The 11,135-nt window shown below is 57.5% G+C and overlaps 1 protein-coding gene and 4 non-coding genes across 5 annotated transcripts; all 5 read left to right on the forward strand.

Annotated features, from left to right (window-relative positions):
- The first annotated feature begins 4,964 nt into the window (after positions 1-4,964).
- Positions 4,965-5,112, forward strand: LOC127393332 (small nucleolar RNA SNORA16B/SNORA16A family). The gene has a single exon (XR_007891444.1). It is a non-coding gene; the product is annotated as a small nucleolar RNA SNORA16B/SNORA16A family (small nucleolar RNA).
- A 595-nt stretch (positions 5,113-5,707) lies between these two features.
- LOC127393333 (small nucleolar RNA SNORA44) lies at positions 5,708-5,838 on the forward strand. The gene has a single exon (XR_007891445.1). It is a non-coding gene; the product is annotated as a small nucleolar RNA SNORA44 (small nucleolar RNA).
- A 213-nt stretch (positions 5,839-6,051) lies between these two features.
- LOC127393323 (small nucleolar RNA SNORA61) lies at positions 6,052-6,186 on the forward strand. Its single transcript, XR_007891435.1, has one exon. It is a non-coding gene; the product is annotated as a small nucleolar RNA SNORA61 (small nucleolar RNA).
- A 484-nt stretch (positions 6,187-6,670) lies between these two features.
- LOC127393329 (small nucleolar RNA SNORD99) lies at positions 6,671-6,742 on the forward strand. The gene has a single exon (XR_007891441.1). It is a non-coding gene; the product is annotated as a small nucleolar RNA SNORD99 (small nucleolar RNA).
- A 2,865-nt stretch (positions 6,743-9,607) lies between these two features.
- RAB42 (RAB42, member RAS oncogene family) lies at positions 9,608-11,128 on the forward strand. The gene is made up of 2 exons (XM_051637922.1): positions 9,608-9,822; positions 10,702-11,128. The coding sequence occupies exons 1-2, from the start codon at positions 9,608-9,610 to the stop codon at positions 11,126-11,128; spliced, it is 642 nt and encodes a 213-aa protein (XP_051493882.1).
- Positions 11,129-11,135: the final 7 nt, after the last annotated feature.

Raw genomic sequence — 11,135 nt, forward strand, 5'->3', positions numbered from 1 at the left:
AGGAGAGAGGTTGACATGAGACTTTGGGTCACATGCCCTTGATGTGTGAGCCAGCACTTTGGGGTGGTTTGTGAGCATCTCAGCCCATGTTCTGTTGAGCTGTTGAATCTCTCTGTGCTTTTGGGTGTTGTTTTTTTTTCTTGCTCTGTATCACTCATTCATCTTAATGCTCCTTTACAGCTCCGGGCCACTATTGCAGCATCTGAAGCACTGAGGAGACTTTGATGTGGAACTCCATAACCTGGATTTTGTAGGGTTTGTCTTTTGGAATCCAAGTTAAACAAAGTGTGGGATTTTATTTTTCATGGATGGCTACAGGAGAAGCCCTGATTAACCACCACTTAGTGTGACAGAAGATGAAAGACAAGGACTCCGTGTACTAAGGTAAATTCTGCTTTTATCTTTCTATTCTGCTATTATCTTTCTTGCTAAAGGCAAGAAATCCAAGGCAGATGATGTAACAGCTGACTGGGATTGTGAAATTCTTCAGAATTGCATCAAAATCTGCAGCTGAGATGATGCAGTGTCCTGCCTGCCAGCATACAACATTTCCCAGCAGTGACAAACATGACTCCAACACACTCCTTGTGATTCTTGATGAAGATGTGATGAGCCAATCTAAATTCCTTTCATTTTCAGGGACTCTCAGGTTTGAGTTAAGAGAGACTGAAAACCAATTTATCCAAGTGCTGAGCTGGAAGGACGTGGGTGTTGCTCCTGCTGGGCATGAAGTGGTGATTTCCACAGCATAGGGTGTGAGGCTGGGGGGTGGCCTCTTGCCATTAACATGTGTTTAATTAAAAGCCTGACAGGAAAAGCAGCAGGGGTGGCCCATGAGCAATCAAGACCAGCTTCCAACTGTATGAAGAGTTTGAAATCCTTTCTTGAGCAAACATGGGGCTGTGTGTCTATCTGGGCTGAGGGGTCTGATGGGGGGCAGCAGTGATCAGAGAGTCACAGAATGTCAGGGGTTGGAAGGGACCCCTGAAGATCATTGAGTCCAATCCCCCCTGCCAGAGCAGGACCAAAAAAAACTAGGGCAGGTCACTCAGAAAGGCATCCAGACAGGTCTGGAAAGTCTCCAGAGAAGGAGACTCCACAGCCTCTCTGGGCAGCCTGTCCCAGGGCTCTGTCACCCTCACAGGAAAGAAGTTTTTCCTCCTGTTGAGCTGGAACTTCCTGGGCTCCAGTTTGAATCCATTGCCCCTCGTCCTGTCACAGGGCAGAAGTGAAAAAGGTTGTCCCTGCCTTTTGATGTATTTCATGTATTTATAGAGATTAATTAGATCCCCCCTCAGTCTTCTGCTCTCTAGACTAAACAGCCCCAGGTCTCTCAGCCTTTCCTCATCAGGCAGGTGTTCCAGTCCCTTCATCATCCCTGTAGCCTCCCTTGGACTCTCTCCAGTAGATCCCTGTCCCTCTTAAACTGGGGAGCCCAGACCTGGACACAACACTCCAAGTGAGGTCTCACCAGGTTTTCTCTGTGCCTGACTCAAGAGAATTCCTGTTCCTTGGACCATTTTCAGGAGCCAGGTCCATATCCCACACAGCAAGACTTACCACACTCCCTCAGGTGTTTCTCTGAATCCCTTTTGAGACAGAGATGTTTGATCCTTGTGGACTCAGTTCCTCATTACTGGTTTGCTAATCCCCAGCTTCTGCTAAACAAGATCTGAGAGGAATTTTTACCTTCCAGCCTTGCTATCCCCTGGTGTCAAGCTTACTGGGTACACCAGTTTCTGGATTCAACTTGGGATTTGCTTAGACATGAAATTAATTCAGTGGCAGGATGGGAGATGAATTTGAAGTGCAATTGATCCACTTAGAAACTGATAGAGCTGGTTCAGAAAATGTCACTCAAAGCTTGCTTTAACTTTTTTGCCTGGTTAGGGCATTTCTTCAGTAAATATCTCCTTTTTTTTAAATTATTTTCATGTTACTGCACTTTTCTTCCTTAGCAGTTATTCCTGGTCAAGATGGTCAGTTTTGTAAGAAGGATTTAGGGGGTTCTGCTTGGCACACACTCCTACTATGTCATGGTGCTTCTGTTGTAGAATTCCCAGGGTTCAGATGATGTGGATGGAGCTGGATGTGGCCAGGGCTTGGCTTGTCCCCTGAGCTCACACAGCCCTGGAGGAGCCACAGGCACAGAACCCACCTGGATCACTAACCCATCCTTGCTTTCCCTTACTGCTCTTTTTTTTCAGAGAGCTCTGCCATGTGCCTGGTCTGCTCCCACCTGTCCAGCGATGGGAACTGCAGCCTCCTCCAGCGTTTGCTCCCTGTCCTGCCTGACAGAAGAGACTGCTCTGAAGCTCCCAGCCATGCCAGGAGGTTTCTTCAGAGCTTCACTGACCTTGTGCTCGAGATATGCAGTGAGATTTCTCTTCTTCTTCTGTCCTCATGATGGGCTGAAGTCTACTGAGCACCCACCTCTTCAGTACTTCTCTTTGGGGATCCTCCCTCTTTAGTGTTTGGAAGATTCTCTTCCCAAACACTTGATCTTCCCCAAGGTTGTCTGTATTTTGGGGGGTGGGTTGTTTTTGCTGCAGTGAGCAAGTTTCTGCCCTGGGATGTGACAGGGAGATTTCTAGATTCTCTGTGCCCAAGTTGCTGTGCCAGGGAGCCTTGGGGCTGCCCAAGGAATGCCTTGTGACTGGGGAGAGCAGCTGCAGGATCCGTGGAGGATGTGGAGGGCAGGATCAGCTGCTCAGAACCTGTCCTCACTGGCGCTGACAAGGGCTGTTTTTAGAAGAGCTTGGTCAGGCAAGGTTTGGGCCTCACTTCCAGACTTGACTTCTGCTTTCAGTGGGTGCCAGGCTTATTTTGTGGGTCACCTGGTGTGTTTGTGGTGGGCTTACCAGCTGGAAAAGGGTGAATCCTGAGCACTGTGAATTTTTTCCATCTGTGAATTTTGCTCAGGACAGGTTACAAACAAACTGTTGCTCTCCCTCAGCCTTCTCCAGGGCTCAGGGGCAGGAAGCTGGCTCAGGCTTTTCAACCTGATCTCTCTCCCTGTGGCTTCAGCATCCCTACCTGCAGGAATGTCAGGAATGTTCCAACCACTTGGCAGATGCCATTTTGCATCCTTCCCATGGATTATGGATCAAGGAGGCAGGAACCTGCCAGAGGGATTTCTTTTGGCAGAGAGACTTCTTCTTTCCCTGGAACTTCCCAGGGTGGGGGGATTCCCCCCAGTCTTCCAAAAGGCAGGAAGGAGTGGGAAAAACCTGGATGCTTCCCTTGTCTTCTCAAAGAGCCTCCTCATGCATCTAGTGGGGGGGGAGGAGGAAGAGAGAAACTGTCTTGGTGCCCCCCGGGGGTTCAGGGAGGTGGGATGTGGGGGGTGAGAAATGTTTGTGGCCCCAATGAACAGGCCCAAACATCCTTCAGCCAAGCACAGTTTATTGACACTCTTGCAAGAATGGGTGACCTGGTTTATATTCCCTATTCCCAAAGTTTTCCCTGCCCTGTTTCCCCCCTGGCTGGGCACTCCAGGGTTTCCAGCCTCTCCGAAGCTTCTAATGATCCTTTAAGTCCCCCCCTCGTTCACATGTTCCATTCCAGCAGGTACTTTTTACCTTTCAAGGTCTAATTCTGACCTTTCTGGCCCCCGTGGCTGCCTTCCCAGTCCCCACCATGATCTGCACCCACTGGTGTCCTCCTGCCCCGGGGAGCAGGACAGGAGGGGCTGTGTTGGGTCTGGTCTTGGGCCATCAATCCTGCTCCGTGTTGGGATCCCCCGGATGGAGCCAAATTCAGTCCCTCAGCTTCTTGGACCCTAAAACCCCCCCAGGTGTCCTCGGAACCTGCAGAGATCTCCCTTCTCTTCAACCAACGATGACATTCCTAACACTAGTGTGAGAAACATTTGTGGCCCCAATGAACAGGCCCGCACGGATCCTGCAGCCAAGCACAGTTTATTGACATTCTTGCAAGAAAGGGTGACCTAAACAAGCAGGCACACCCAGAGTCAGGTGAATAACGGTTTGTATTCCCTATTCCCCAAGTCCCCTCCCCTGTTTCCCCCCCTGGCTGGGCACTCCAGGGCTTACAGCCCATCTGATGCTTCTAATGATCCTATACGTTTCCTGCCCCTGTTGACACATTCCATTCTAGCCGGTGACTTTTTACCTTTTAAGGTAAAATTCTGACCTTTCTTGCCCCCTTGGCTGCCTTCCCAATTAACAAAATGATCTGCACCCACTGGTGCCCTCCTGCCCCGGGGAGCAGGGCAGGAGGGGCTGTGTTGGGTCTGGTCGTGGCCAGCAATCCTGCTCCGTGTTGGGATCCCCCGGATGGAGCCCAGTTCAGCTTCGTGGACCATAAACCACTCCAGGTGTCCTTGGAACCTGCAGAGATCTCCCTTCTCTCAAGCAAACTCTCTATTCCTAACACTAGAGCATATATGTACATGTATATATGTATATGGACCAAACCCGACACTGCGTTTCTGGCACTAGAATGCAAAATCAGCACTACATTTCGTTCCTAACACTCGGGTGTGTATATATACGGATAAAACGACCCCCAACAAGGTGCTTCCAACACGCGGGGGTGCAAACAGCTCCGGGGCAATGGCGGCCGGCGCCGCGAACTACAACTCCCAGCATGCCTTGCGGGAGCGCCCGGCCCCGGCAGCCAATCAGCGCTCGCCTCGCTCTATAAAAACCCGCCGCAGGGAAGCGCTCGCTCTCTCTCCCGGTGATGGCGGCGGCGGCGGGCCGGGCGCGGCCTGCAGCGCCGGGACAATCCGCCGCCATCCGCTCTCCCCCGCCGCCCTGCCAGCCCGCATCGGCCCCGCGCGGGCTCTGCGGGCGGGTGGCTGCGCTTTGGGGCTTCCCTGTGGGCAGCGCGGCCGCGGGGAGGCCTTGCTCGCTCCCCGTCCTGCAAGGCCCGGCGTGTGGGGAAGATGCCGCGGGTGAGTGAGGGACAAAACACCCCGGGAGAGGCGGGGCAGCCCCGCCCGGCCCTATCGAAGCTGCGTCTGTCTCGCTGCTGTGGCAGATGCAGTCAAAAAGGAGCCAAGAGCGAAGGGTTTGTTTTTTCCTCGACGGTCGCCGCTCAGCTGGAATCCGTGGCTGTGCGGCAACATTCCGGGAAAATACAGGGCTCGGGAGGGGCCGGGCCCTTCTCTGGGGGTGTCCGGGGGGGCTGTGGCTTGAAGAAAGCCTTAAAAGCTGCTGCTGAGGCCCAGGGGGGGGAGGTGTCCCTGCTTTTCTGATGTTCAGGGGTGTTTGTTCTGTCCTCAGGCTGAAGCTCGGGCGCTTCTCCAGCGGTTCCTGGCACGGAGGGCGATCCCGGGGCAGCCTTGGGAAGGTGAGATGTGCCCTCCAGGCTCGGGAGTCTCCCGTTGTGCTGGGAATTCGGTTGCCTGCCTTCTCGGGAGCAGCGAGCACCGATATTCCAGGCCCCTCTCCAGCAGGTGCTGCCAGCACAAGGGCTCCTCCAGGCACCGGGGATCCTCTGGGATTCAGTCAAGGATTTCCTGCTGGCAGGACCTGTTGAAAGTGTCTCTGCAGTCATTAAGAACTGCAGAATCTTGGTTTCTTCCTCTGGAGACCTTGTGTGGGTGGGATAAGGGGACCTCCCAGCATCACTGGGCCTGGCTGGTGGCAGAAGTGGGAATCAATCCTGATCCAAAGCCAGCAGATCACTCTGATTCTGCTGGATCTTCCTTGGAGCTGCCACAGGCTTTGCCAGGACTGGGCATGTTTATCCAAGAGCTGTGGCTCCGTGCAGTAGCTACAGGTCTCCAACAACATGCAAGAGCAATGGGAAGGTCTTTGACTGCTCAGCCTCTTCTGCCTGTTGCTGTCACTCGCCCCTCCTATATATTTTATGGAATTGGGGTGATCCTTCTTGGAAGGTGCTGGTGGTTCCTGGGTTGGGGGATGTCAGGTGTATTCATGGGTCTACAGCCTGCTTTTCATCTTGGGCTGGGGTTTGTGGTGTCTTCCAGGGTTCCTTGGTGTTCCAGAGCTCTCTCAGCCTGCCTGCTGGATAGGCCCAAGGTGAGACCACATTCCCTGTTGGATCCCTGTGGCCAAGACCCTCCAGATCCCTTTCCCATCAGATCTGCATACCGATCTTGTGGTCGAAAAAGGAGGAAAAATAACATTCAAACTGGTCGTGGCCTCATTGTGGGTGCAGTCCTGCCATGGGAGGGGCTGGTTTGAAGACAGCCCGTGTTGGCCTTGCTTTTTTGGGAGTGTTGGGTCAGGAGGGAAGCTCCCTGGTCATGAGAAGGGACAGGTGTTTGGAATGGGGGGCAGAGATGCTGGAGGGATTTGCAGGCTGGAGTTTGGGCTGGATCTGGGGCACCTTGTGTACAGGGACCCATTGATTTCAGGTACTTAACCTGTGGATACTTAACCTGCTTTTTCCAGGAATTACTTAATGGGAAAGGATGAGAGTTTACAAGCCCCTGGCAAAGGGATCCAGTTTGTTTTCCTTGGGGTGTGGGAGCCACAACCTGGAGCACGTGGGTGTTTGGAGTGGGATTTGACCAGGCCTGGAGGCTGAAGAATGTTCAAGCTGCCCCTGCTGGAAGTGGCCAGTTCTTCATCTGGGCTTTCCAGGTGAGAATGATTGACCTCATTAGTTGTTAATTAGGCAGGTGATGATCTGCAGGGCAGAGTGGGGGTGAGCTGGGTGGCTCTGAGCACAGCCTGGTCTGTGATGACTCCCTTTCTTTGGAGACTGTTGGATGAATCCTGCGGATATGGGGCTGAGGCCAGGTAGGATGGGCTGGAACCCCCCTGGGCTGTGAGGAGAGTGGGGGATTCATTCCTTCATGGAGGGGGGGAACATCGGGAGCACTGCTGAGCCAAAGCATTCAGCCTGGATTATGTTTTACCCTCTCTTTAGGTCTCCAGCAGAGCGTGGAGCTGGATGAGCTGGTCCCTGAGGGCTTGAGCTGCGGTGCCAGACTCAGCTCCTCCCCAGCCCTCTCCCAGTGGGAGCTCCGTGTGACCAGATCCCGGCTCCTTCCTGAGCCGTGAGCTCCCCCAGGTGGGAACAGCCTCTCCTGTCCTCTGCTCACCACGGGAACAGGGAACTTGTGGGACTCCAGGTCCTGGCAAGCCCTGGTTGAAACACCTGGCATGGAAGAACTGGCCCTTCTGTGGAGTTTTCTCAGGATTAGAGCTTGGGGAAGGGTCTGGATATTAAATATTGTGAGGGTGAATAAACACAATCACTTGAAATCTACAAGGAGTCTCCTGCTTCTGTTTGGGGCATGGGGAGGTCTGTGGGTTCTCCTGTGGCTGGATCTCCAGGCAGCTGCATCGGGGCTTTTTTTCTCCTGGAAGTCCATGTCTGTGACTCCAGAGTTCCTGCCTGAGGGAGCTGGTGTGGAGCCCATTGCTCCCAGAGCTGTGCTGACCAGGAGCTGATGTTCTCTGTCCCTCCCTGGACCTGGTGCAGCACTCAGGGCTGGAGCTCTTCTCTTCAGCATTCCTGGGTGGTGGGTCCTTGGAAGCACAGGAGCTGGGTGGAAAGGCACGGAGGTGTGGAATGGCTCCAACCTGGGCAGACAGCATCTTAGTATTCCCAACATCTGGAGCTCCAGGCACTGGAGTCACCTGTTTCCTGACCGTGCAGAGCAAACTGGGGGTGCCACCAGCCCTGGAGCTGTCCTGGGGGATCTGTTATTCCTTGGGGGGAGAGTTAGGCTGTGACAAAGGCCCCGTGTCACCCTGGGTGCCCTGGGCTGTTTGCAGGAGCACCTGTGTGCAGGGGACATGGAATCTCTGCCTCTGACCCCTTCTCTTGGGGACCCTTTCCCATGACCTAAACCTTCCCAGATTTTTTGGCTTCCCTGGGGACACCAGCCCCTCTGTGGCAGCGTGTTCCTCTGCACCCACAGCCTGGCTGTCCCTGTCCTTGTCACCACCAGGGGCAGAGCTGGTGTGTGACCACAGCAAAGTGTCCCAGGCATGAGGAACAGTGTCCCGGGGCCAGGAGGACAAACCTGGAGCTGGTGGCTTCTCCCTCCTCCCGGGGATGGTTGGTTTGTCTGCCCAGGTGAGTGCGAGGCCAGAGCCTGTCCCCAGGGAAGGCGCTGCGGGGTGGGGACAAGGGTGGAGACCTGTCCCAGCCCGGTCAGGATCCAGCTCTGTCCTCACCGGGCATGGGGACAGCGACAATTCCCCCCCCGGACCCCGACCCTGGGGGGCATGAGCAGCTCCGTGTGGTCGTGCTGGGGGAGGCGGCGGTGGGGAAGTCCTCCCTGCCGCGCTGCTGCGCCGGGGGTCCCGGCGGGGAAGGGTCGGGGGTCGCCAGCCCCGGCCCCAGCGCGGGGGGGGGGGCTGCACAGCAGAACCGTCCCGCTCCCCCCGCCCGCAGCGCCAGGCACAGCTCTGGGACGCGGCCGGCCAGGAGAGGTGCAGGTGAGGGGGGGGACGGGGACACAGCCCCCCCAGGACCCCCTGAAACATCCCCCCCCGCCCCGGGTGGAAAGTCCCCCCGGCCGGGCTTGCAGGGACCGGCAGAGCCGCTGGGACAGGGACGCTTTAGGGGCTGGTGGGACCGGGTGCTGAGCTTGCAGCAAAGCTGGGGGTGGTTTAAGGGGGGAAGACCAGGGGAGCAGGGTTGGGTGGTGGTCCTGGGGTGCTGGTCCTGGGGGTGCCCGTGGGCTGGGGCTGGGTGTTTTCCTTCCTGATTGCATCAGGCTGGAGCCAGGATCTCCTGGGAGTGTGAACAGGGGCGGGATGAGGCGTGAAGGGCTGCAGAGCAGGTGGAATGAAGGGTCCTGTGCTGCCCTCGTCCCTGGGAGCCTTTTGGGGGTGGCCAGGGTGGGTCTGGGGGTGCCCCGTTCCCACCCAGTGCTGGCCATATTGGCACTCACCCATGGGTGCTGCCCTGTCCCCACTGCATCCCGGGTTGGGGGGGGACACAGAGAGACCCCCCAATCCCCTGCAGGACCCCACAGGTCTCCTCTGGACCCCCTAGTCTGGGAGGGGGGTGTCGCTGAGCAGAAAAAGGGGGGGGTGTAAATGGTCCAGACAGGTCTCCTGGAGCCTAAAACTCCCTGTCCTGGTTTGAGCTGGTCCCTCGGCGGGGCTGTGGTGGCATCGGGCTCATCCCCAGCCAGAGTCACCCCCAGCCCCGAGGGAGCCCCGGGAACGCTGCCGGTGCTGATGGGGACGGGGAGGTGGGACCTGCCAGCCACGGGGATGTTTCTCTCCCCACCCCACAGCCCCCTGCCCTTCGGCGACGTCCCCCCCCCCCCGGGTTTCTTTTAAGGCTTCATTGGATGGGCCTGAAAGAAGGAAAACTGGTTGTTACGAAACCTGAGGCTTTTCCACACTAAATAAAGACCGTGCTGGGCTCCGGGCCCCTGGCAGGGGGACACACACCCCGTGGGGGATGCCCTGCTTCGGGTGGGGGGTGTCACCGGTGGGTAACCCCCCCTCACGTCCAGCCATTCCACTTGCTGGGCTTCCCACCCTCGGGAAAAAATAGGACCGGGCAAGCCCTTGAGGGCTTCCAGCTGGATGGATCCAAGGGAAAGGAACCACCCAGCACCCATGGTGGGGTGGGAACGCCTCATGGGTGGAGGAAGGGGGGGTGGGCTGGCCCTGCCTGCCCGCACACGCTGCCGATGGAGCCGCGGTGGCATTACCAGTTCCGGGTGATCATGCTGGGGGACTCGACGGTGGGAAAGTCCTCCCTGCTGCGGCGCTACACCGAGGGGGTCTTCCTGGATGCCATCAACCAGACGGTGGGGGTGGATTTCTACGTGCAGTTCGTGGAGCTGGAGCCGGGGCTGAGGGTGAAGCTGCAGTTCTGGGACACGGCCGGGCAGGAGAGGTTCAGGTGGGTCTGAACTGCGGCTGCGGGGTGGGGGGATGGAGCTGGGGGGGGGTGTCCCCAGCCTGGACTTGGGGTGTGTGGTGATCCCAACCCTGGGGAGGACCTGGAGAAGGCTGTGTCACCACTGGTCCCTTTGCTGGTGGTGGTGGGAACCACGGTGGGCTCCTCATCCGTGGGTGTGAGGAACCAGCCCCTCCAGCCCTCCTGTCCCTGCAGCCATGTCCAGCAAGCCCCAGGGACCCAATGAGCCAAAGCCAAAGGAAAGGAGCCCTCAGTGTTGCCTTTTAAGCCCTGGCTCCAGCACCAGAGGGGGTGTGGGACCTGCCTTCTCCTCCCCCAAGCAGCACCAGCTGCTGGGAAGAGTCTGGGAGCTCACTGGGAGAGCTGGAGGAAGCGGCTTCCTCAGCTGAGCTGCCAGGAGCCTGCACCCCTCACTGCTGGGGACAAGGGAGCTCAGGCCATGGAGCTGCAGGGCACAGGAGGAGAATGATGGGCCTGGAGCTGCAGGGGATGGGAGAGGGACATGGCCAGAAGGGATGGAAGAGCACCAGGAAGGTGGCCTGCAGGGGCCAGGAGAGCTCAAAGGGACATGGCTGCTGGGGACAGGAGAGCTGGAGGGGACACAGCTGTGGGGAGAGCTGCAGGACTGTCTCCAGGGCATGGGAGAGCTTGGGGTGGCAGGTCCGGGGGCCAGACGAGCCTTTGGTGGCCCCGTGGGGACAGAGCCAGCAGGAGGGACGATCCTCCTGGCCGCAAGGGGCCTGGGGCAGGGGCAGGAGGTGGCTGGGGCTGCTCTGCAGCTGGGGGCAACCCTGCCCGGGAGCGGGGGGCACAGGGGAGGGTCTGGGGGGGGCTGCTCACCCTGCTTCTCTTGTCTCCCAGGTCCGTGACTCGCTCCTACTACCGCAACTCAGCGGGGGGGATGTTGCTCTTCGACCTCACCAACCGCGCGTCCTTCCAGAGCGTCCGGCAGTGGCACCGGGAGGTGACGGACGCCGTCCAGCCCTCCCGCGTCGTCTTCCTGCTGGTGGGACACAAGAGCGACCTGGCAGGGCAGCGGCGGGTGGCCCGGAGGGAGGCAGAGAAGCTGGCAGCCTCCCTGGGGGTGCAGTATGTGGAGACTTCGGCCAAGGATGCCAGCAACGTGGTGCAAGCCTTCCAGATGCTGACCTTGGCCATCTACCAGGCGCTGCGCAGCGGGAGGCTGGTTCCCAGCGAGGCCTGGGATGGGGTGAAGAGCAGCATCCCCCTGCCTGCACCCCTCCAGGTGCTGGAGAAGGAGGAGAAGAAGAAGAGGTGCTCGTGCTAGAGCTGGG

This window comes from Apus apus, chromosome 21, assembly GCF_020740795.1.
Source record: "Apus apus isolate bApuApu2 chromosome 21, bApuApu2.pri.cur, whole genome shotgun sequence".
NCBI classification, from domain to species: domain Eukaryota; kingdom Metazoa; phylum Chordata; class Aves; order Apodiformes; family Apodidae; genus Apus; species Apus apus.